This window comes from Pholcus phalangioides, unplaced genomic scaffold (genome assembly GCF_987345545.1).
Source record: "Pholcus phalangioides strain wild (caught in Gottingen) unplaced genomic scaffold, Ppha-v1.0 ptg000015l_1, whole genome shotgun sequence".
Lineage (NCBI taxonomy): Eukaryota > Metazoa > Arthropoda > Arachnida > Araneae > Pholcidae > Pholcus > Pholcus phalangioides.
Window position 1 is genome coordinate 65,514,336 of NW_028301608.1, and position 26,813 is coordinate 65,541,148.

The window sequence follows — 26,813 nt, forward strand, 5'->3', positions numbered from 1 at the left end:
TTTCTATAACTTTTACATTTAAAAAAAACAATAACAGATATTTTTCAACTCACTGAGCTCTTGTCTGATTCATTCAAAAGTTTTTCAAAGTACAAAATGCAACTTCTATATAGTAATATACAATTCATATACAGGATCAGTTTATAAAACCATTCACACACACACACAATCTTAGTAAAAATACAATATATATAGCATTATATTTTATCACGTATATATAGTTTTTAGCTTATATAATTGGGCTTTCATTGGGTTGCTGTATTTTAGAAATATATGTATGCAAATTTGTTGCGTGGGCATCTTTTTTCAATCACTTTTTTGGGCATTTTGCCTGTTGTGTCCTTGTATTTGTATTTATATGCATATATAGAAGCATAATTGATTATTTATTCTATGGTGGTATGAAGTAGAACATCAATTGTCTGACCCTTTTTTATTTGGAACGGTTTTTAACAGACGTCAATTTCCTCCATGATAATTATTTTCTTTACTTATGAGGAAATAAGAGCTGACTGAGCTATACTGAAATTTTCTTTTCAATGAAAATGAAGATGTGGAGACTTCACAAGCGCAAAAAAGAAACAAAAAATTCTTGTGAGGAATTGCTTGGTGATAGCAGCATGAGCATTGCTGCACAACTGTTTTGATAGATACTTCATGATACAGTTGCAATGCACAGAATGACAAAATTGTCTATATTATGTCTGTTTCTGTCGTTTCTGTATACTGATGTTCAAATAATGAATAGTTTTCGACTTTTAAATTGATGAACATTCGCTTATCTGGAAATTTCTATTTACATATGTAAGTTATGTATTTTTTATTTACAATGTAAGTTTATCCTAATTATACCAGATAATCAAGATTCTACAGTGTAGACTATGGTTTTAAGTAAATATGGTAATCAATGTATTCAAATATTAATTAACAAACTGTTTCTACTTTTAATTACCAAATTCTTGGTCAAAGGAAAACAGTTAATTAAATAGGTAGTTATGAGTTTTTTGAGAAAAAAAAAACAGTGAACGATTAGCTTAAGAAAAATTGCATTCGTGGAAAAAAATGGAGTGATTGCATCATTTTTATGATGCCATTGAGAATCCATTTGTGCAAAGGTGTACATATGTCCACTCCCTAACAATAATAATCAATGCATAATTTTTTTTTAAATTTTATTCACAATCTTTGTAATAACAAGACCAACTCACAATGGCGTGTGTGAGGGAAAAGATCAACTGGAACAGCTCTCAGTGGTACAAATGGCTGCCCCAATCTTTCTTTCAGACGAGACGGACGACATATACTGTAAAAAAAATTGAAGTAACTATGTGAGGAATACTCAACCTGAACCTTTTTATTGCAGAGCAATTAATTCATATGATACATGAAAAGTACACAAAATTTCATGGAATTATACTCAAGAAAAAAGACAAGACAATGAATTTTAACACATAAAAGCACACAAATTGTGATACTAATTTCAAATTTTTTGATCAAAGTTATTTTTGAATACCATACTGCACACACAGAAGCAGATTATTTAAACTTGATTACTCATAGCATTATATTTAATACTACAATACTTATTAATAGCATCCTTTCTGTGGACATGCAAATATTTACGGCTTTTAGATATGAATTTTCATAATTAATTGGAAAGGTTTTCAGAGCTGTTTTCAATTGGAAGAGAAGTTTTCTGGGCAAAAAGCAGTTGTCACAAGTTCATATTTTTCAACACCCCTCCTTCACCACCACTGGTTTGCACCATATAGAGCCTGGGCAGTGCACAGTATGAACTGAAATAGTTTGCATCAGGAGAAATATAAGTTACCATCAGGAGAAATATAAGTTACCATCAGGAGAAATATAAGTTACCATCAGGAGAAATATAAGTTACCATCAGGAGAAATATAAGTTACCATCAGGAGAAATATAAGTTACCATCAGGAGAAATATAAGTTACCATCAGGAGAAATATAAGTTACCATCAGGAGAAATATAAGTTACCATCAGGAGAAATATAAGTTACCATCAGGAGAAATATAAGTTACCATCAAAGAAATTGGCAAGATAGCCAATCGAATTGCTTGCCACTTCTTGTTCAATGACTTCTTTTAAGACAAAAAAGATGCTTCTTATGGGACATCAATTTCATATTCATTACGACCAATGCAAGCAGAGCCTGGTAGGCTTAAAAAGCACAAGGGATAGTCCCAAAAAAAAGCAGTACATGCTGTGATCATTAGTCCATCAACTCTTCAAAGGTGGACTTCTGACTAGAAACAAATTTGGTATGCAGTTTTGCAATTTAAACACCTTATGATGATACCAACTGCTGATATTAGGGAAGCACTGAGAAACATTAACTCATGATGACAGCCTTTTGTACCTGAAAACTTCTCTTACAATAATTTGAATAGTTTCAATGTATGTATGAATAGTTCTTCTATATAATTTACTATTACAGTAAAACCTATCTTCAATGGAATCACAAGAGACAGAGATTTTTTTTATTGAACATAGGTTTCCATTTAATAGAGGTTTAATTGACATAATGTGTAAAATTATGTAACAATCTTATTTGTAATGGAAGTACAGTATAATAAAAATAAATCACTTGAAAATAAACTAATAAATTTAAATGTACATAAAATAAAAAGTAATGCAAATTATTTACTCTATAATTACTAAATATTTAGGTTTTCACAGCATGTGTATGAAACTTTACCCCACATTGTTCTTCATCTGAAAAATGACTACATTTACATTTTTTTTTTTACTTTCTATGAGGGTATGAATATCTGTCGTGTCAGGTTCAGTTTGTACATTGCCATCTATATTTATGTAATCCTCAGCACCAGGGCCGTAACTAGTACGTTCCCACATAAAATTTGCCACCTTCTAAATTTGTCCCTCTCCCTCACCTCCCTCCAATTCTGGCCCTGCTCAGCACTTGCAATCATAGAAAGTAGCTTGCATACAATGTAGTAAGTTATTGTGTATCATTTGAAAATCTAACCATCACACGATTTCTCCCATAGAAAAGCCTGCTTTACTGAAAAATTTTGTTACAATTTCCAAAAGCAACTGCTTCACTACATGTAGCTTTTCAAAAACCACAGCATCAAATATGGTAACGGTTTTTACAAGTCTAAGTGTGGGTGAAATAGAATTCGCATTGGTAAGCAGTCATTGCATTAAAAATTTTGATAGAAGAACTAATATTTTGTATGATCCCTTTGGTCAATGCGTTGCTAAACAGTTGAAGTGTTTGTTTGAAATTTTCTGTTAAAGGGTAAAATTTTCCTTTCTGTTTCCGCATTAAACAGGTTCTGTTTAACCCAGGTTTTTTAATGTGTATTTTGGCATTTAAATCATGGAACCACAATTTTTTTCCATTAAAGACAGGTTTCTTCTTAATACAGGTTCCGTTGAAGACAGGTTTTACTGTATTCAAATTTACACACCATTTAAAATTTAACTCTAACAAAATTTATGAGGAAAATTTATTAATAAGAAGATGAAATTACTACGCCTTTTAAATTAAAAAGAAATTATTATGTTACGAATGAATAGAATTATGAATTCTATCATAATACAAAACACTTTGAAAACAATTGAAAAATGGGTTATAAAGTTTTTGCACATATTTTCCAACTGTAAATCACTCACTCGACAAAATTTGAAACCATCGCTTCTGGCTTACATGTGACAAATATAATTTTCTTCAGATGCTTTAATTCTCGCAAAGTGGCTATTGCTAGTTTGCCTGGAAATTGAATTGGCATAATAAGAGTAAGCATATATACATTCTTATACAAAGATTGTAAAACAAAATAAAAGTATCTGTTTCATTACATAACATTTCTTAAGGAGATCTTTAAGCAATAACACATAAATTTTTCATTGGAAAAACGAATACGAGTTTTGTATAAATAAAGTGACCATTTTAACAGGTAAGAATGATGGGGGAAAAAATACATTATTTTATACCCGCTACCAAAGTTTACTTCAAGTTGCATGCAGTCAAGCACTGTGAAACTGCTGTTGCTGTGCACACAAAATCATTACATATGCCACTGGTGCATATGACAAATTTAAATATAATGTAATAATTATACATAAATGTAATAATTATACATAAATGTAATAATTATACATAAATGTAATAATTATACATAAATGTATGTAAATGTAAACATAAATGTATGTAAATGTAAACATAAATGTATGTAAATGTAAACATAAATGTATGTAAATGTAAACATAAATGTATGTAAATGTAAACATAAATGTATGTAAATGTAAACATAAATGTATGTAAATGTATACATAAATGTAATTACACATAAATTTATATATTCTTATATACAAAATTGTAAATAAATACAATAAATTATAGGAAATGCTAGCCAAAATTAATTGTAACATACAGCTCAATATAATAACTGATAACTAAACAATCAATGGCAAGTGTCAGTTTAAATTCAAAGGTGTCACACCAGTTCATATCTCTTACATGTGTGTGAAATATCATCATCTTGATATGAAGTATAACAATCAAAGGACTGTTTGAACCATTGAGTAAATCTAGTCAACCCCAAGATCTTCCTGTAGTACTCTTTCAATAAGTGCTCTTATTTGTGTGATAAAAAAATCAGTAGGTTTAGAGAATTTAATATTTTGGCAAAAAAAAAAACATAACTACACCTACAAGCTTCAACCTGACTGCAACACCAATGAATATGTGTTATGTGTGCTGCACTCATACCAGCGAATAGAACCTACTGGAAAGTTTTACAACTTGAAACATAACTGTGCCACATTAGAAACCTGACACCTATTGTAAAATAATGAAAGATATGATGCCTTATAAAACTAGAAATGACTGAAAATGTATACAGTGGAATATCTCAATACAATAATGGACACATTTGGGGACAGAAGATTTTGTCTACTAACAGGGAGTGTTGTCCATTGATGGGTAGTAAAATATATTGAAACCCATTGACGTAATTTTAAAAAGTGTCTGTTATGGGAGGTTTCACTATATATATATATGATTAGAGGAGTCAGTGTTTTTGATATAAAATAGCAGAAACTGCAAAAAGAAGAGGAAAGTTGAAACTTTATAAAAGTTAATATACAAAAAATTGTTTCTCATACTTTCTGTTGCTTGAGGTTTCTATAAATCTATATGATTCAATATTATTGATGCATATCTTGATAAAAAAAAGTTCATCTCTTCTTGCATTATATTAAAACTAATAATTATATCTCAAAATTAGACAAATGAAACATGAGTTATGTAATGTAAATTACTAATAATTACTGTAATTGTCTTAAATAAAAACTATATCAAGTTTTAAAGAATAAAGCATACTCAAGGGACTTCGAGATGGATTCAAGATGGCTATAAATTCTTCTGCATACACATTACTCAATACATCACGGAGTACATATTCACATCTACCGGCATGAAATTCGATATTTTCAATATCTGAAAGCATTGTAACAAGAATCAGATATATGCAAGTAAAAATGCCGGAATATGATGAAAAAAAATCACTTTCTATAAATAGAATGTACATTCTAAAATATTTTAAATGAAGTCAACGATTCTGCAGATTTATCACAGTTCGGTGTGTAACACCATATGTAATAACTTTTCCCTCAAAATCAAAATTTAAAGAATCTTTTGTATTTCAGTTTATGTTATCTAGTGCTATTTGATTGCAAATCATGCAATTCATTTTTTGGATTTTAGCATATATATATATATAATTGATTTCTCTGTCTGTGTGTGTATGCTCTCTATACAAATCTACAATTTTAGATTGATTGTCATCAAATTTTGCGAACAGGATCCAGATTGAACAATAAGCTACTAAGCTACTTTAAAAGTTTGTCAGAGCAGGAAAAATGCCCAAAATTAGCAAAAAACTGTCGGGCAAAAATGGTTTCTGGGCCTCAACAATCACTTTTTAAATGTTTGCTTTGGTCACCATGGTTCCCTAGTAGGGCTGTAACTAGGATTTTTGCCGCCTGGAGTAAACATTATTTTGATGCCCCCATGACTTAAAATTCAATAATTTTGTAATGGTGTTCTTTGTTCCCACCTAAAACTGCCACCCTCTAAATTCTGCCGCCCAGGACAGTTGCCCCCTGCCCCTCTAATTATGGCCCTGTTCCCTAGCAATGTGTTTTAGACACGTATATGCCTTTACAATGGTTGTCACTTCTTTAATGATGCCAGTATTGTGTATAATAATTTATATGCCTTTAAAAAAACCTGGGCAGCACTGAGTATTACAGCTAGTTTGTAATAAGATTATGCTTCATATTCTTATAAATTAATATTATACTTTCCTTAACTTTCAAGATGACTCAAATACACGAGATCTGATCATGTACATCACAAATAGCTTATATTTTTAATAAATGTAATGCAAATATAGTGATAGATATTATATATTACTATTTATATATATTACTATTTAGTTTAGCATTGGCCTTAGCATCTTCAATAGCTTGTTCTGACATGTCAATGCCTATGCACCTCTTGACATGCTTGGAGAAAGTTAAACTGACAGGGCCTGGAGGGGAGAAAAATTCAGAACTAATCAAAAAGTTTTCATTCATATGTAGTCATAAAATAGAAAATGTAAATTTGCTTTATTACCTTTTTTTCAAGGTAAAGAGTCGAGTGCAAGTTCAGTTTCTTCTATGTTCCCCACCCTCCAGTTGTTAGCATCATCAAGAGGACCAGCCACTCCCATTGAGGGAAACATTGAGAAGAAAATGAACTTGTACTGAGACAATAGACCTCTTTCTTGAGAAACTCCATCTTTTGATAGAATCAAAAACCTAATCTCTCAGACTCAACATTTTCGAATTTATTACGAATATGATAAAACATTCTATGTCCTGTCATAACAAAAAACATTTCAGATTACTAATCAACTATCTGTAATAATGAGATAAAATAAAACTTAATAAAGAGAAAAAATCAGAAATTCAAATATTACCTGTTCCACAACAAATGTCCAAAATCATTGTAGATTTGTTAGGTTTGCTAGCATTGAATATGATTTTGTATAAATTCTCTGCAGCTTTGGTGTTGACTTGAAAGAATGATTCAGGTGATATTTGATACTTATAACCATTCATCTCTTCAAGTAAGTATGGTTCACCAAAGAGTAATTGGAATGGTGCCTGGGCATGGGTGCACCTTGTATGAATACTATATAAAATAATAACCATCTATAAAAAATTTATAAAATGAACTATGTGTTATCTTAGATGTATTAGCATTAATATAGTCTGTGAGACATCAAAACAACTTTTGTTGAAATGCCTAAAACTGTTTATACAATTTTTTTTTTTTTTGGGGGAGGGGGAGGAATGAAAACTTTCAACTTTACTGAGAATGGTTGATTTGACATAAAATAAATTTGATTCTGGAATTAAAAAATAAGTATCAAATTTACTAAGATTATGTCTAGACTTTGCCTGGACTAAGCTCTTAAACCCCTATAACAAATGAAAAATTTAAATAAAAGTTTTTAATCCTATTTCATTTATTTTGGTCTTGTGTTGGATTTATCTATTCTGCCCACTGAGCAACGTGTGGAGAAGTGTCAGGCAAGTCCTGACAGGGACTCATTTGAGATCATTTGGTTAGATATTTCTTCCTCTAATGACAGCACACACTGTGTGTTGAAACAGATTAAGATTAAAAAGTTTTATTTGCAATTTCTATTGGTTGTAGAGGGTCTAATAATTTCATACAAAAAAAATGCTTGTAACATTCATTATTAGCATCAACAACATTTTCGGGAATATAGTCATAAATCATTCTACATTATAGAACTAATCAATACTATTTAATTATTAATACTTAAATATACTTAGGAATACTTGTATTAAAAAATTTTGCTACTAGCTAAATTTAAAGTTAAAAGAAAATTTTTTTTTCATACCATGCTTGGAAATACAGAGATTTCAGATTGATTTCAGCAAATCTTTCATCTGAGAAATAATCTTTCAGTTTATCCATCTCAGTTTTCAGTTGTTCCTGAAGAATTTTTATAAGACATTTATTCAAAATAGATTGATTATATTAGCCTTTAATTATTAAAATTCAGTTATTTCTGACTTTTCCTTCATGATTATTTACACCCCATACCCACTATTTTGAGAAGCTCTCATGTATTTATAGAAGCATTCAGATTAGAAAAAATGACATAAAATCAGTTTACATGATTGACAATTTTTGATTAAGTAAATAACTGTCATAACCTGATAGCAATATAGAAGTTAGTGTATTAACTAGTTCAGGATTCTGACAGGTCACATGTTTAGTTGTTTAGTTATTCAGAATCGCTTCAAGAATCCAAATCAGCAAAACCAATAGAGAAATGCAGAACCATAGAGGTACAATAGTATGAAATGAATTAAGAAAGGGTTGGGTTCCTCTTGGATAATTTTCTACATTCAAATCTTGTAATCAGATGTCTTTATAAATATTCACTTGTAACAAAAATTTAGTTGCCACAAGCCTTGGAAAGACATCTTTTTTGATGGTGATGATTTATATAAACAGATTTTCAGTTTTTTGTAACTTAACTTGATTTTTTCTTCCATATGCACAATTTTTTCTTCCATATGATCAAGACAAATGAAATTTTAAATGTAAGCTGTTAGATAGCTCATTTCTCGAACTTCATTCAGACCAATATACCAATTCTATCCCTAGAATTGTTAAATTTTTAAAAGGACCAACATATTCACATCCTAAAATGTGTAATATTTCTTACGCCAGTCATGTTCCTAGGATGCATTATGATGATTGCCATGAGCTCATTTTTAGAGTTTGACCGCACGATGATGTTTCTCCAGTAGCCTCCATCATCAAATTTTATGCAAGCTGGCAGATCAGAATTACATATATAATTCTGAAATTCCTATGTGAAAAAGGTACACATTCATAAAAAAAAATTTTCATTCATAAAAAAATAACTTGTTCAAGGGAATTTCAGAAATCAACATGAAAATTGCAAAAATTAAAAACCAGTTGGTGCTGGAAAATAAATAGAATCAAAATTTGTTTCTAAATACTTCAGAGATTTATATCATAATTACATTTTTTTAAATCTTGAATACTTAAAGTATGTGTAATAAAATCATTTATTAAGATTTTGACATCAGCAAGATTATAATGAAGGCCCAGATGTTGTTGTCCAAAAAAAATCTTAAAACGATGACTAAAAAAATGATCTAAAATATGAAAAAATGCCCTAAAAATTGAGAAAAAAAAGTGATATCAAAGTAACAAAATGATGATCTTAAAAAATCAATTGCAATTATACTTTGGCTAATGAACGCCTCAGCTCAGAATTTTTTTTTTGACTAACAAAGATTTTTTTAGATTCTTCTGCCTCGGCTAACAGATACCGATTCATCCGATGAACATTTTAGTTGATAGAGATTCATGCGCTAACATAAAACAGCCGAATCATGAGCTAAATTTATGTGACAATCAAAATGACTACAATGAGTAACTGCAACTTGATTTATTCCCACCTCTGAATCGCTTTTCAGACGCTCTTTTACTTTTTCAGAAAGATTTTGAACTATTCCATATAAACATGTAAAATGAATAATTAGGATAAGAGAAAATCCATTTACCAAACTACAAAAATGAAAAAAAAAAAGCCTTAGACTTGAATAGTTTCAGTGCATACAGTAAGATTTCTAATACCTAACTAAACAGTCTGGATATCCTAGGGACTTATCCCTTCTATCTATATGTATGTGTGAGAGAGAATCGAGCTGACCATATCACATAGCACACGCTTTTTTTACTGCATAGCAGGCTCATAACTAGGCTGGGGCAAATAGGACACTGCCTCAGGGTCCTGAGCTGAATAGTGGGAGGGGGCGGGAAAAAGGTACACTTATTTTACATATTAATAATAACTCTTGTCCAAGAGGGAACTCCTCCCACCCCCCAAGGAAAAGTCTGCCCCGAGAAGACACATTATAGCCCTGCAGCATAGAATACATACATATTGTTTAAAATAAAAAGATGTTCAGTACCTCATCTTTCTTAAAATTTTCCTTCTTCCAATTATAAAGTTTTTTATCTCAGCTTAAGGTCACTATTTGGAAACACTAATGACAGTGTTTCTTTGGTGTTTTTTAAACTATCTTACAATTTTGGGGCTTACCTGGAACAAATTAAACGATTTCCCATGAAACCTATGGATAATCATGTTTTGACCAACGAATGTGATTCAGTAATTATCTTGAAAACAATTTAGCAGAGGTATCACTGCATGTTTGAAAGTCGAAAGAAAAAGTTTTGATAGCATCAAAAATCAAAAGTACATTTTATTCTCAACATTTATATTTCATCAAAAATTAACAATTGAATTTTTCTAATAAACAAATTACAATTTGTGAATCCGTTGAGAACACTGGTGTACTGGGCAGATAGTGTTTTTTTATCAGTAACCCCTACGCCTGATAAAATCCTGTGTATGCCTATATTTAGGAAAGCAAAAACCATCTTTTTTTTTCCATTTCCTAAGAAATTCACACATATTTTTTCAGTAAGTGCTTCAGTAAGTCAGTATAATCAATACTCATATTATTTTTTTCAGTCCTTTTCATTGTCAAAAAAATTATAAAAAAAATCATGAAAATGCTAAAAAAATTCCTTGAGAGTAGGAAAAAGTAGAAAGATGCAAAAAATACAGATGTTATCAACATCCGGGCCCTGATTGTAATCATTCATAACTTGAGAGATTACAGAGGCTAAAATCAACAGGTAAACTGAATCTTATAGCAAGGTTATTGTGATAAATTCTATTTAAATAGATACAACAGAAAATCATTGTCTTATTAATTTATTCAAAAGAAGACAAAATGACAATTATCGGAAACAGAAAAAAAAATGATTCAAGTTCTTGAAACTCACTTTAACAATTCGTTTATGAGCATCCTTGATGATCACCAAAGAATCTGGTTTTACACATAATGTGTTTGGATTTTCTAATGGGAAAACCATATATATATATATATACACACACACAGCATATATGTATCACACACACAAAATAACAATCCATCAAGAAAAAAACAGTTACATTAATAAATAAATTAACCAATTGATTAACAAATTACTCTCACAAAGAACATATCAAAAATGAAGTACCGGCAATACTATTCAAGAAAAATCCAACAGTTTTGGGATTTCCATCAACTCCATGACGTATACTGAATTCATCTTTGTTGCGATATGCTTCTAATTGTGGCTAGAAAAAAATGAATTTATTAGAAATTTAAATTGTTCAGAATAAATTCACAACTGCAGTATCTCAAAAAGATCAAACTATCTCAACTAACAAAATCTCTTGATTAATTATCCTGCAGGATTATTATCATCTAATATTATCTGAGGCTTTATGAATAACATTAGATGCTTTACTTGAAACTTTTGGGTTTTAGGACTATGGAAAATTACTTCCGACTGCTTCATTTACAGCTATGCGGAGTGTATCTTCAGAAAAGTTGCTTGAGGCTTTCTCCAACAAGCAAGCTGGACTAGCATCTCAAAAAGCGCATGTTTGCTACTTTCATAATTATTAGTTCTTATTATTTAAAATTTGGTGCTTATGAATTCAAAAAGAATGGAATAATTGGATGATGAGAATTTTTTCTCTAGCTCTCGTCTGAGTCACGTCTCAGTTCTCTGCTTTATCTGACTTGATAAATCCAAGTAAAATTCATTTAGTCCCTTAGCTACACCACTTAGCCACAGAAAGAGATTTTTAATTTCAATACCCAAATGAAAATGAGAACATCAATCTATTAAAGAACTACTAAATTAACACCAAGTGAGAAAGTATTCACTCATCTCTTAGTTTCATTATATGCACATAGATATTATTCAACTGTAAATAAAAATTATATAAGCTACACTTTTTTTCTTTTTTTCCTTTAGAAAAAAATAGAAATACAGTCAATGCTCATTTTTACAAACTGGTACAGACGTGATAATTAGTTTGTAAAGTCTAAAGTTTGGAAATAGGACAGACGATGAAGAAAATGTGGGAAGTAAAAAATGAATAGGTCACTCTCATGGTTTTATTTGACGACTTCCAAGAAAAACCTTATTTTTGTACGCTTCATTGTAACATATTGTGCATGCTGTTTCAAAAATTTTCCGCTGATTATAATTTTAACCTCTAATTTTTCTCAGTCAAGAAACAACTGCCTTTTCAAGTTCTGGAAATCTTAATTTTCTGAATTATTTTGGGATAGCATAATGCTGCTGGATTCACATGCTGCTGAAGCTATCTTTTGCTGATCTTTGATTAGAGTACTCAATGTACTTTTTGGAATCCTGCATGTTTTGACAATTTCTGTCTTAATAAGAGTTTTCACACACATTAATTTCTTTTAAAATCTTTTCTTTATTTACTGTCAAGCACAATCTTTTCCGTTTTGTTGAAATTGTGAAGAGGAAGGTAGACGAACAGCAGTTAGTTGAAGTAGAGTTTGATGGACTCCTGACTCAGAAATTGCCTTATCAATAAGCTAATGTATACTACCTATAAAAACTACCAATTTTTCCAATCGTAATGCACAAAGGATAAATTACATTGTCAATGCATCTTCACTTCATACTCAACGTTACCAACAATTAAATGTGCATTTTCATGTTGGTGATGATAAATTGATAGACTGACTATCTACCTACCCACTCTTTCTCTGTTTTCTCTTAAGACACATAGAACATCCAAATTGGAGTTTACTTTTGGTTACAATGAACTCAGAGGCAGCTGGAAGAGTAAAATAACAGAAACAATACCCGAAGAAAAATGACTATGTAAAAGAAGCAGTAAATAGAAATGAGGGTTCGTGAAATAGAGTGGATTTTAACATTAGCTCTATGGCATGCTGTTCAGGACAGAGAACCAATTTGTATATAAGAGTGTGTTCTCATAAAATCAAGTGTTGACTGTAGTACACTGCTCAAAACAATTAGGGGAGCACATGGTTTTAACAAAATTACGCAAAGATGTATACCGATAAGTAACATAAAATGAATCATCCATAATTTAAAGCCTAGCAGGAAATGGAAGAAGAAAACTTCATATGCAAATCAAAGTTCATGACGTCAAAAACCAGAAAAAGGAGATAAGGGCAGAGATCGGGATGTTGCAGAAACGTCTGTTTTACTGCCGTAACTGTGAAATTCGATTGCGCAGTATTTTTTTTTTTGAGACAAGGTGACTTGAGGATGTCTCAACAACGTGATTTACCGGAATCCATGGCATGGCATGTTATAGGCAGACTGGAATCCGGGCAAATACAACGTAGTGTCGCGGACGCTGTTGGAGACGCCAGAAGTGTTGTTGCAAGGCTGTGGAATCGATTCCAAGAAACAGGAAATGTTAGACGTCGACCAGGGCAAGGTCGGCCACGTGCCACTACAGCAACTGATGACCGGTATATACGGTTAACAGCCCGTCGAAACAGAACAGAGAATGCTACGCAGCTGCAAAGACGGTTGCTCTTGGCAACAGGACGAAGGGTGTCCAGCCAAACAGTACGTAATCGGCTTCATGAGGGAGGGCTCTATGCACGAAGGCAAATGGTCTGCATTCCGTTGACCCCCACGCCACCGTGCGGCCCGAAGAAGATGGGCTGCTGAACATCGAGATTGGGAGCAACATGATTGGAGCCAAGTGCTGTTTACAGACGAGTCCCGAATCAGTCTGGAGTGTGACACCCGACGTGTTCTGGTATGGAGGGACAGGGGCACTCGAAATAACCCCGCATTCGTTCGTGAAAGGTCACAATACAGACGAGCTGGTTGGATGGTATGGGGTGGAATCAGCATAGGCGGACGTACGGACCTGCATATCATTCGGAATGGCACTTTGACGGCCCGAAGGTATGCAGACGAGATACTGCGACCTCATGTCATCCCTTACGCTGGAGCCAGTGGAGATTCCTTTGTTTTCCAGGATGATAATGCCCGACCGCATAGAGCTCGTCTGGTGGAGAACATGCTTGAAGCTGAAACAATACAGCATATGGAATGGCCAGCGTGCTCTCCTGACCTGAATCCAATCGAGCATGTTTGGGACATGCTCAGACGACGCATTGCTGCGCGACCAAGGCCACCTGTTACTGTCCGAGACTTGCAGATTGCACTTCTTGAGGAGTGGAACAGTATTCCCCAAAGTCTGATTGATAACCTCATCGCATCCATGGCAAACAGGTGTGCAGCAGTCTTAGCTGTTCGAGGAGACCACACGCCCTATTAAAACTCATGCATCATGCCTAAACAGTACTTTTTTTTATCGTTTGCATGTAACCAAATTGTTGCCCTAAATCATCTTTTCATGTTTTTTCCATATTTTCAAAGAATTAAAGCTTAATTCCAAATTTTTTTACGTCTTTTTTCTGTATTGCGCATTGATACGCATGTACTATCCATTGTATGCAAATACGTGGCTGTCTCGCACGGTTTTCTTCACTTTTTTGCTTGCTCCCCTAATTGTTTTGAGCAGTGTAGATAATTAAAAAATAATAACAATAAACCTTACTGATGGTATAGTTCTATCTAATGCACAAGGTGTATTGTCAGGATCGATGAAAGTTTTGGTATTTGTTTGTTTCAGAGCTGCACCAAAAGCTTTTAGAACTTTCAAATTACTTGAGTACTTAATCTAAAAAAGATAGATAATCATGCGAGAAAATACATTAGAATGTGGAACACACTCTTGCGTCTCAATCTATTTTTTCAATGAACTACTACTATATATACTCTAAAGCTTTTCACTTATATTTTTCCTCAGATTGTTTTTCATCAAATTTTAACATTACATAACTCACCTTTAATTGCTTCTCATAAGGTATGTTCCAAAGCGGAGTAACTTTAGATGCTAATCTGAGAAGAAGAAGAAATTGCAAAAATTGATATTGCAAAACTGTGTAATGTGAAATTAATTTAATATGTAACTGAAGTCTTAGCACATGAAGAGTGTTTGCTCACATGAAAATGATTTTAAAAAAATTACTCCAAATTCATTACGCATCTGCTGTATTTTTAAGTCAGAAACATTAACCCTTAACTGGCATGAAAATTCTGTGTGTAACTGGCATTGTGGGGTCATTTTGACCCCAGCAAGTATTAATACATTTTAAAAATCAACAAAAAGAGTCTTCATAAAAGCAATGGATTTTTTACATGCCTTCATTCATCCGTCAATTAGTTCACTAAATAATGTTTCAAATTTCTGTAATTATTTTCCTAAAATTTTTCTTTTATTAAGACACACATTCGAAAAAAAAATATAGGAATACATGACTTTTGAAACTTTTTTTAAATTATGTATTGAATTTTTGCATGTAATTTTCATGATTAAAAACTGAACAGATATGATTAAAATATACTCGGAAAATAAAATTTACAAATTAAAACAATATTCACTACATTTTCACAAACACCAAAATTGGTCTTATTCCAAGTCAGAAACGCAATACTTGCAAACAGCACCATGAAATAATGATCACATAGAACTTACGTACAGTCCACTAACAACACTATCCTCATGCTCACCTAGAATATCCGATGTTTCACCATTAATTTGAATCCATTATCGAGAAAACTGGCACTCTTCTGAAAAGGGATTTCTATCTCAACAGCATCGGACAAAAAATGTCTTGCACAAATGGTGAGGTGGGGTCATTATGACCCCACAGAAACTTTGACGAATGCAATAACAGAAAGAAAAATAGAACAACCTCATAAATTTGTCAAACACATGTAAACAACTAGCTTGAAAGGTACTGATAACCGGATGCATGGATGCATTTCTTTCTCAAGGGAGTGGCATGTTGAGCAATGTGTGTGTGGGGTTAAAACAACCCCACCATGCCAGTTGAGAGATAAAAATTCTCCTCAAATATTCCTAACAAATTGCTGTGCATGCTGGAAAGTTTTGTGGGTGTGTATGCATAGTGTGTGTGTCAGGGTTTAAGCTACAGTAGCATTTTTCACAAAATGCAAAAGAAAATAGTAGAATGCAAAAAAGTAGTAGCAACTTTCACAAAAATGCATACAGGAGGTAAGAAACGAGTAGACATCCAACCATCAATCAGTACATTAGTATTGTAGCATTTCGCTAAAGCTTTCCCCCCCCCCTTTTTGCTTTTTTGCAAAAGGAATTTTTTTACCCAGCTTAAACCCTGGTGTGTTTTTGTAAATATCTTACTATTGATCTGCTCTCTGAGGAAAGACTTTGTGGAGAAAACAGTAATATACTTACAAATCATGCTGGTTTTCCAAGGTCACCTGTTCCATTCCACCCAATGAAGAATCCTTTTCTTCAGGGCTTTTGTTATCACTTTGGACATCCTTTATTACTGAGGGACTTGAATCAGTTGCTTCAAACTTTTGTATAGGTGCTTTGGGAGTTGATGCTTCTTCAACTGACATTCCATAGAGATTCACTCGTTTCATCATTTCGGAAAACTTGATTTCATCATCAGTAAACTTCCTGAAAATTTAAAAAAAATTGTACAGCAAACCATTGTTATAAAGAATCAGTCTTTCTAATCAAAATGGAAAAAAAATGCTTGAAAACCTACAAAGCAAATGTTAATATAATTTTAAGTGGTGGGCATGGAACTAAGCCTCCTTCATGAAGTTGCCAAACATAGACCAAATAAGGAAGGCAGGGTCATGTATCCAGTGGTGTAGATGGTAGTATGCTTGCCCGGTATGCAAGAGGGCCTGGGCTCGGGTCCCAAAGAAGACAAGGTGACTTTTCTTTTCCGAGTTCACCTCAGTATAATATCCTGAAAATATCTGTTTTCGCAGACCATATTTGATCATTTATTTTCTCTGTACATGAGAAAGAAAACACACAAGAGTGAAGAGAATGTCAGCAAAAAGTGAGTCGCACGATGCATTTGACTCCAGAAGCAATCGGCCAATCATGCCCAACGTAAAACACTGTCGTGAGCCGCTGCTGAACCAGACATGCACCTTGTCCATATTCCTTTGCGGAACTTCTAACGAATTGGTACATGTTGGAATGCGTGTGTATGTGTGTAGTGACGCTGCGTGAAGTTTGTTTCTGTATAATGGTTGCTGTGTGTGTGGTGCTTCCATCTGCCATCAAGATTTCTAACTATAAATGAAGTGTAATGATTGAATAATAGTATTGTTGTCGGCCTGCTGCTCTGTGTGGCGAGACTTTTTAACGGGGAGATCAGCTCGCATTCGCTCCTTGAACTAAAACCACAGGAAACCAACTTAAGCCAATCACCACTATGGCGATGGTGGGTTTCGAACCCGGGTCCTCGTGATGTGAATCCGTGACTACGACCACTCGACCAACCACTATAGCGCTGCCATTAGCCGTATTGCACTCTGTAGGAGAACAGTGATACTGCTTTTCTTATCGGTGAGTGGATGGTGTGTCGCACTGGACGATTCACGTTACACGTGGCACAGAAAACCTGCTCCTAGGAAAACCCGGCTTAAAGATCAAAATAATCCCCCCCCCCCCCCGAGATAGAGCAAAAATACCCCTCCAAGTGGCAGGCCAGGCGCTTGCGCATAGGTCTATTTAAATAGAACCGTCTTTATTTCACTAAATTACTTAATCACTTACATCACTCAAGTACTTACCAACTGAACCCGTGTAAACGGCCCACCCTTATCATCTGCATACATTTTAAAGTACTTGCAACTTAAGATTTAGTTAACTACTTAATCACTTAACGTTATTACACAATTAGCCCCTCCCGACCGATCGCCCTGGATCCGCGCCTGGTCCATATTCCTCTATGGATTTTCAAACGAATCAAATGATTATCAAAGAGCTTAGATGAGGAATTTCGAACACTAGCACCTACCTTTTTCTCACTACTCTTAGATTACGCTTCAGAGTCAAGTGCTGAATCGTTTTAGAGGCGAAATCGATGATTCCCCGAGGGAAAATCAAACCCGATGCAACTGCGATGATGGTGCGCATTTTTGTTTACAGCGATAAAAAAACAAACAACAAAAAAATAAACAAACCGCTTCTTCTTGTCAACACAAGAAGCGTTACGAGTTCTATTTCAAACCCCGGGGATTATTAAGTGCACGTGTAACATCGTCTGCAATTTTTTTTGGCAGGTTTTGTTTACAAATAAGTCATCATTCGAACGGCTTTGACTTACCCAAGAAAAGTAGTAGTAGTAGTAGTTGAACAATTCGTTTCAGGATACGGATAATTTCTTAATTTAATTTGCATAAAGTGTTTAAAGCGCCCTTCGTTGGCTGTTTCAATTGTCTTCGAGTAATCTAAGTGTTTTGTTTTGAAAATCATCATTTTATGGTGAAATGTAAAAGAAAAAGCACTGGGACACCTTGCTGCCACCTATCGAATGAAAGCTAAACCATTTGTTTCAAATTCTCAAGTAAAATTGACCGTAGATATTAGCATTTCTTTCTTTCAAACCGAGCACAATCCAGGCCTACCGCCATGGGCAATTTACAACCTAGTGAGTTGTGACGGAAGTGTAAGTGTGTGTGCCTAACAGTTTGAGTGCGTATATAGTGTTGTGTCTGATTTTTCAGTGCTGCTTTCTATATTTCAGAAATGAAGTGATTGAAGTGTAATGATTGAATATTTGTACTGTTTGGAAGGCCTGTTGTACTCAGTGGCGAGACTTTTTTTAAGCGGTAAATCGGCTCGCATTCGCACCTCGAAGTCTGGAACCACGTTGGTTTTAGTCTTGGTTTTATGAAAACGAAAAATATGTGGTGTGATACTTTTTTTGTGCTGCGCACCGATGTGAATCTTATACGTCGTCAGGGGCAATATGGCTCATCTGCCACTAGGGTGCAAAACCTTACATCCTGCCACAAGAGACAATCCTGGTTCCAGGGCCGCAACTAGATGCTTGGTCAGCCAGGCATTTTGGTGCCCCTTCTAATGTTACAGAATGGTAAAAAAAGAGGAATTTGCTCACCCCTCTGCTCACGGAGCACCACACCCGTCTGCTCCCCCTTCTCTTGGCCATGAATCTCGTGATAGATAGGGTATGGTTCTCGTGGTACTTCTCCTATAATCACCTCATGATTGATAGAGTATGGTTTCGTGTCCCCTCGACTATGGACACCTCGTGATAGGATATCGTTTCATAGTCCCCTGCCACGAACACCTTGTGATCTATAGAGCAAGGGTTTCCAACGTAAAATTTCTCGAGGAATCTTCTGATAGTTCTGATAGTTCCGCAGAACCCTTGATCCCTGGTGGGACTAATGTGTGTAGATGGCTCTGGGTGTTTCGAAAAGTATACGTATATACTGCACAATTCAAGAATCCTAACTTCTAGTGGATAAAGAATTAAAAAGAAAAACATTTTTCACAGCATATAATTTCCTGATGAAACGGAAAATGACATTCACAAACTGACAAGCTTTTGATTCAAAAATTCAAATTTTTAAAAACGAGTGTTTTTTTCGGGGTCTACTACTCTAAAGGGTCTTTCCTTGATCTTTGGAAACGGTGTAGAGTGATAGCTAGGACTCTCGGTGCTTTTCTAAACGCATGGGACCAACACCTTCTAAAGGAGACCCACCAGAACCTCCTAAAGATAGAAGGTCTCCGCACGAGTCTCCATAAACGTCATTCAGACTACCTAGCAAGTTTGCCCCATTTTGAAACACAGCATCCTGTTTCGGTTCTTATTTTGGCGTAGAATCCTCCTGATTGACTCACAAATACCGCATAATGATTGGATGTGGGACATAGAAATCGCCAATTCTAAGCCCGGTCATTTTTCCCCCCTCAGAACGATGATACTGGCACGAGCAGAAAATTTTTTCCCTGAATATTCTGAGCGAAAATGGAGTACTTACTGACGTCACAAGCAGACTGCGGAGGTCTTCTATCTCTAAGAGGTGCTGACCTCACCCGCAGTGCCGTCTTAACGCATGAGCCCACCCGGGCACATCCCGGGGACCTCAAGAGAAGAGGGGCCTCACAAAATGAGATTTGGTTGAAATTTTCCAGAATTTACCTGGTAGGGCATCAGAAAAAACATTTGGCCCGGGGGCCCATGATGCTCTTAAGACGGCCCTACCCACCCGGGTGTCTTGGGTCTCAAGATTATTTGAGAATCAGCAGTATCATTTTTCTGAAGAAAGTATGCAAAAATTAAAATATCGAAAAGAAATACCCTTTATATGCTACATCAACCAATTTCTGTTAATTCAAATGCTTTTTGAAGGGCAGTAACTCGAAATTTCTCGAGTTGAAAATTTTTGCCCCCCCCCCCTCCCCCCTCCTTGAAAGGTCGATCCTGCGTACGCCCCTGATAATACCCAGAAGTGTGAAAAGCTCCGGTAGAAGAGAGAGAGAGAGAGAACTCCGACTTTTTACTAAAACTGAAATAATCATGATGCTAATCATTGAATCATAGGGTGTTTATCTGAGTTGTCGGTGAATATCTCCTGAGTACGTATGTATGGCACTCAACCGCGTAAGCAGAAGAAAATTGCATTGCATTGTTTTTTTTTCCAGAAATTATAGGAGTAATTATTAAATTTATTGGGGGGGGGGGGTTAAATGGCCCCAGCCTCTAGTTTCCGGCACCTATGACAGAACCCTGGCAAAAATCCTATTATTATTTTTTTGTATACCATAAATTCACTATCGGGAACGTCCACCAAAGATCTCAATATAGGGATGCCATGGCTCCAAAATGGAGGGGGGGGGGAGGTTACTTCCCCATGAGCAATGGGGAAGTAAAAATTTTATTTCAACAGAAAATGTGCTCTCTAACTTTTTTTTTTTTCGAGAGACTTTCGAGAAGTCTTTTATTTCACCTGCTCAGACCTGTAGTTTTTCTCGATAAAACCAAGACCGTATAAACCCTTAGGCCTCATATCTATAGGGAGCCGGGGCACGATGAGATCTGGTACAGTGATTTTCAAATTTAAGTATATAAACACGTAAGATGTGTGTTACTCTTTCACTTAAGTATGGAGCCTCAGAACATCATTTTGCTCAGGGATTCGTGATATTGAGGAGGCCATCCCCCCACTCAAGAAGAAAGCTGACTGAATTCAAGCCCAGGTTAGGCGCAGACCGAGAATGATGTGATGGGAGGTTCGATGTATTGTATAGGTTTGTTGTGTACATGTAAATCATCCAGTATTTTACACAGACCTATTTCTCCTGTATAGTCGGCTCTTAAGATGGATGACCACCAACTTTCCGAATCCGTGACTGGATCAGGGTTCCAAAGATCGACCTTATTTATATAGTGTTTGTTCATTATAAATTTAGTTTTTATTAAACTCAAATCGATAAGTAGAAAGGATTGCGCTCTTTTATAAGGGTATGGGACCTGGATAAGGACGGGGAGCATGATAAAAATATTTTCCAAAGGGGGGGCTGGACATTGGCGGAATAGACTTGGAAGTCTGGGGGGAGGCACGGTCATTATTGCTGAGGGGGCACGATGATGATGATGTCAATTCATATATACATTTATATATTAGATCCGTCAACTCCACCTTTGACGCTGGGGGGGGGGGGAGGAGCAATGCCCCCCATGCCCCCCCCCCCCCCGTATCTTCGCCCATGGGGCTGGGGGCTGAAAAAGATTGGGAAACACTGCAGTATTACAAATTCATAAGAAACACATCATTGAAATGAAACCTCTGCTGCCACCTGTCAATTAAAAAACACAACTGTTACAATTTTTCGATCAATGTTGGTTACTGGTTTTCAATTAAATATACCACGTAAAAAAAATTCAAAATGATATTAACATTTTATGAGTAATAATATCATATGAATTACACCTAGGAATTTTGACAATAGCTGTTTGTTTGTAATGAAACAAAAGGGGTAATTCCACAACACAATACCTCCTTCACTTTTTAGAATTGTGATAAAAGAAAATTCGGACTTGAATTAAATTGCATTTCAGGAAAATGAGGATACTAAAATTAATTTACTATACATAAACAACTGTTAAAATTCCGCAACAAATTTGATAATTTAACTGATATTATTGCGCATAAAATATTTATTGATACATCATACCGTGTTGCTTTTTTATGCAGCCAACTTTAAGTAGAAATTTGTATTTTGCATTATTTTCTGTATTTCATAGATGGCAAGAAAATTTCCACTACAACTATATTATTTATCATTTAACCACTTTACGATCAAGGACGTAATATTGCATCCCAACGCCAGTGAAATAAATTCAAACAAGTTTTCTCTGTTTTCTTTCCTCTCTCCATCATCGCGAGGCTTTGTTGTAACAATATGAAAAAAAAAAAGTTATTTTTACCTCCGTTTATTCATATACTCCTATAGGTGAGTTTTTTCCCACATGTATCCTTCTGCTATACAAGGGGATGCAAAACTCAACATGCAAACTTTTATGGGGGGTAGAAAACACAGAAACAAAACAGAATCACATAGGAATGTATGACCGGAAACTCCAACCTGAGCAGCTGGAGGACAAACGAAGATACAGAAATGACAAGCCAATGGGTGGAAAAATTCTTTATTTAGCGATACTTTACACACGAGAACAGTACGTGAGCACGTTAAGTTTCACAAGTGCTCAAAGTTCTTACCATCCATAGTTATGCACAAATAAAACCAACAAATTGTGATACATTCCTATTATATGCATTAATTATCAGGCATTGGGTTCTGTTTCACCTATTCTGTTTGTTTCTAAATTGAAGAAGGAAGAGAGATTGCCTGATTCTTTAATAAATTAATCCCAGGACCGTCTTAACGTACGGGCCCCTATCAATACCTTCTAGAGCTTCTGCTCTAGAAGGTATTGCCCCTATACGCACAATTCCGGGGAGGGGCTCCTCTGATGCATAGGGGCACTCCACGGGATAATGGAATCAAGTGGTATCATAAATAGCAGGTGTCACTTGGGCAAATGCTTCATTTTTGTAAGCGGAAATTCGAGTAATTCGTAAGGGTCACTTAATTTTAGGGTTATCGTACATAATTTTAGGATTAGGGCTTTGCCCCCCCCCCCCAGGTAGATTTATTGGTTTTGTTGTCTGTGGGCTATGCAAATTTTGCCGCCTTTCACCCATTCCTCTAAATCAGACTTCCTGGACTATAGCCCGCTTATTCTTCCGGCCCTTCCCATACTTTAAGTATGCTTCTGTTTCTAAGTCATTGTTTTGGTCATTCACATGCTTTCACACCTACTTGGACACTGTTTTTGTTCCCTCGCTCATCAAGTCATTCTTTTGGTCACGCATATGCTGGCATACTCTATATAAAATTCGAGATTTCCTATGAAAAACTTCTCATGTGTGGTGTAGTAGTTGGAAACCCATGCGATAGAGTATGGTCATACTCAACAGCATGACCCGACCGAACAGGGTAAAGAGCTTATATCTCCTAAGTGACAGAGTCCGGGTCTTGTCTCGTCTTCAGAGTATGGTTTTAATGGTCCCTCTGCTATAAACACGTGGCAAATATAGTATGGTGTACCTGATTCCTTTCGATGCACATCTCGTCATTGACGCAAATAGATGATTGGTTAGCCGGTGCAAATGAAATATAGAGCATGTAGAACAAGTCTTCAAAAATGTCCATTGATGGAGGTGTCCACCAACGTGGAGTGTCTATGGGAAAGATTCGAAACTTCTCTTTGAATAGAGGAAAAAGAGGCTGTAGGAAGCTATATATCTTTTGGGTTCAATGCTCACAAAAGGAACATAAAAAATGAAATAGCGCTGAATTTTGAGGAATTGTAGTTTTTTTTTTTGTTCCTCCTCCAATCCCAAAACACTCATTTTTATTTTCACCATTGGTTCAGTTCACTAAGGGGCCGTTCAAGTATTACGTCATCATCGATAGGAGGGGAGGGGGTTCCCCATTTGCTGACTTTTGATGACAAGGGGGGAGGGGTGGGTTTGGATAATGCTTACGTCAGCAGCCACACTTTATGAAAATATGAGTTAGGATTCAGAGGGGCAGAGCTGATGACAAAATTTTGTTGACAAGGGAGGGGGGGGGGTCAACGCTTTGCTAACTTTTGCTGACGGGGGGGGAGAGGGGGGTCACAAATGTCTAAAAATTTGCTTACGTAATACTTAAACGACCCCTAAGCTATAAGAAAAGTGGAGTTAAGACTCTATATTAGTGGTTCTCAACCTTTTCTGGATCGCGGAGCTCTTTCCAGTGTATAATTTCGATGGCGGAGCCCTGTGACTCGAAGAGGTCTTTTTAGTTCTTAATTTATACGTCGGAATCCTTCAGGCCTCGTTTTTTTTTATTTACAGGGAAGTGTGCAAGCCGATGCGGAGGAATGCAAAAATAGGCGTGAAGGAGCGAAATAGGAAAAACATTGCATTCTGCATGCTTACTTCGGCATTTAAAGTGCCGGGAACTTCAGTATATCTTTCATTTTTGCAATTGTATTCGTATCATTTTATTCGTATTGGTGTGCATTTGTCCGTATACAAATGGTGATATATAGTGTTCTGCATTTAATTGCACCAACCGATGGGGGAAAATTGAAGGAGGATGGAAATAAACTTCACTGAGGTTTAGGCAGTGCCATAGCGTGTCTTCTCGGTTTCCTATGACAAACATTTTCTTGCCCCCCCACCTCTCTTGAAAGAGTTAATACAGTGAATACCGCTTATAACGTTTTTAAAAACACCGTCATAAAAAATGTTGCAAGCGGGAAAACGTTTTAAACGGGAAATCTTAACGAGGATTAGTGGAGTTGGGACCGCGGAAATAAGTCGCATTAGGTGGTAAAACGTTCCGAGTGGGAACGTTATAAGCGAGATCTACTGTATTATGCAAAATAATTCTACATTTTTGTAGGGCCACCATTTGGCTTGGGGCAGTGCTCCCGTTTCCCCAGCCTAATCACGGGTCTGGCTTCAGGGCACTGAGCTATGGAAAAATACTCGAATTTCTATTTGAATAATTGTATAAGACATGAAAAAACTAATAATAATCACAAATTTGATTTTATAATGAAATGTTCAAAAGTTTATATTGTTAAGAACTATTTGAGATTGAAAAACAGGTGGTGAATAGGAAATCGTAATTAATATTAAAGGCAATTCAAAATTTTCATCTGATAAAGCTCCACCAAAGTGTTAATAAGTTTTTATCTGAAAAATACAAAAGCCACAACAGGAAAATGCCCAACGAGGTGGCTGAAAAAAAAAGATGCCCATAAAAAATATGAATATCAAATATGCCTAAACTATATCCAAAGTACAGAAACGCAAAAATTAGCAGTGAAAACCAATAATTTTGGTGAAATATAATACACTGCCGATAAAAAAAAATTATGGCTGTCTTAATAGTAATAATTTACCTGTCATAAAGTAAATAAAAAAATTAAGGTTGGTTTGGATAGCTTTTCGATTTATTCCAAATGTTTATCGTATTTCTTTTTCATGTATCCTACTTCTAACTTCTTTTAAATGTACGTATAATATTTATTTAAGAAAAAATGTCGTGTATGTATCAAAATATTAGAAATATTAATAGAATTTTTTTTCTTCAATTTTTGAGATAAAATAGTTCCTCTAAAACTTTCTAAAAAAAATGGTGTGCATTATTATACGCAAAAAAAGTGGAAAAACCTAATGTACAAGTCCCATAGTTTGAATTTCCTCCATTGCATTTACACGGTCAGTGAATGTTTTGCCTATTTCGCTTCAAAAGGGTGTGATTCGGTCGCGTAGGGACGGCCGCGGTGTCCTCACTCCAGTTTCCCTACAGCAGGCAACTTCAACCTGTTGCTTTGTATACCTTGAACACCTTGCACTAATCGAATTTAAGGACTGAAATCATCCTGATTTCATGCATTCGCATGTCAAACTTGCCGTAAGGGTGCTCTTCTTTTGATGATGGATAGAGGCAGTGCTCGGGACCGGAAAACGGTTGAAGATCTCTGCAATGGTGGGGTTTAGACGTCAGACATTATCTTCAGGGTGCTATAATGCATAATTATTAATGCCTCTATAAGAACTGAATGGAATATGAACGAAGCTATATTGGAAAACGTATAGTATTTATTTAAACAATTAGCTAAAGCTTGTGATTGAAATCATTTTTTATTCATTTCTACTCTTATCATTGTTTTTTCTCTCATTTCCAAAAAAATTAATTGGTGTTGACATGGGAAAGTCAAGGCAAAACAATTAAAAGCAATGCCATATGAACTCAAGGGGATCAAGACATTTTTTATTTTTTGCAACGATATCAGCGAAAGAAGAGAGAAAATAAATAAATCCTGTAACATGAGAAAGATTGACTAAATACATTTGTTTGATTACTGGATAAGTTATCTTCAGTTTATTTGCGTTCTTTTGGTTTGATACTGACGCACATCCACGAGAGTTTATGTAAAGGCCATCGCGTAAAATATTCTATGAGAGTGAGAAATGTTTGTATATAATATTTTTCAACGACATTATTTTTCCCCCGATTTTTTTCCCCCCTTCAGTTCGGACAAATTCCTCAAACGGCAACTAGAATAACATCGATAAAAAAAGTGACCTAAAAATGGGAAAAACACGGAATCTAAAATATGTGTACAGCAAGTAAAAAAAAAAAGAATTCAAAGTCATTGATATCGTGGCGCCACCTGAACGTAGCGACGGGACGAAACATTGCATCATTCTCAGCGTCTAAAGTGCCATCTATTTCTGTTTGAAATACGGGAAGGGAAAATTATAAAAAAAATATCCT

The 26,813-nt window shown here is 35.1% G+C and overlaps 1 protein-coding gene across 1 annotated transcript; it reads right to left on the bottom strand.

Annotated features, from left to right (window-relative positions):
• Positions 1–1,111: 1,111 nt before the first annotated feature.
• Positions 1,112–18,241, bottom strand: LOC149076528 (tRNA (uracil-5-)-methyltransferase homolog B-like). The gene is made up of 13 exons (XM_089244111.1): positions 17,950–18,241; positions 16,353–16,583; positions 14,917–14,971; positions 14,628–14,750; positions 11,222–11,321; positions 10,985–11,058; positions 8,820–8,966; positions 7,983–8,077; positions 7,029–7,243; positions 6,495–6,596; positions 5,384–5,500; positions 3,673–3,769; positions 1,112–1,303 (listed from the first exon to the last, which is right to left on the bottom strand). Exons 1-13 carry the CDS (start codon positions 18,066–18,068, stop codon positions 1,177–1,179), a joined length of 1,602 nt encoding a protein of 533 aa, XP_089100237.1. The 5' UTR covers positions 18,069–18,241; the 3' UTR covers positions 1,112–1,176.
• Between the last annotated feature and the right edge of the window lie 8,572 nt (positions 18,242–26,813).

Bases quoted from the DNA above. Each gene is read 5' to 3' on its own strand.
- LOC149076528 (XM_089244111.1), bottom strand. From the start codon at position 18,068: ATGCGCACCATCATCGCAGTTGCATCGGGTTTGATTTTCCCTCGGGGA. The intron at 11,322-14,627 runs GTAAGGTTTATT...ATTTTTTTCTAG, and splicing joins TAGATAGAACTATACCATCA to CCACAATTAGAAGCATATCG. The intron at 3,770-5,383 runs GTATGCTTTATT...TTCAATTTCCAG, and splicing joins TCCATCTCGAAGTCCCTTGA to GCAAACTAGCAATAGCCACT.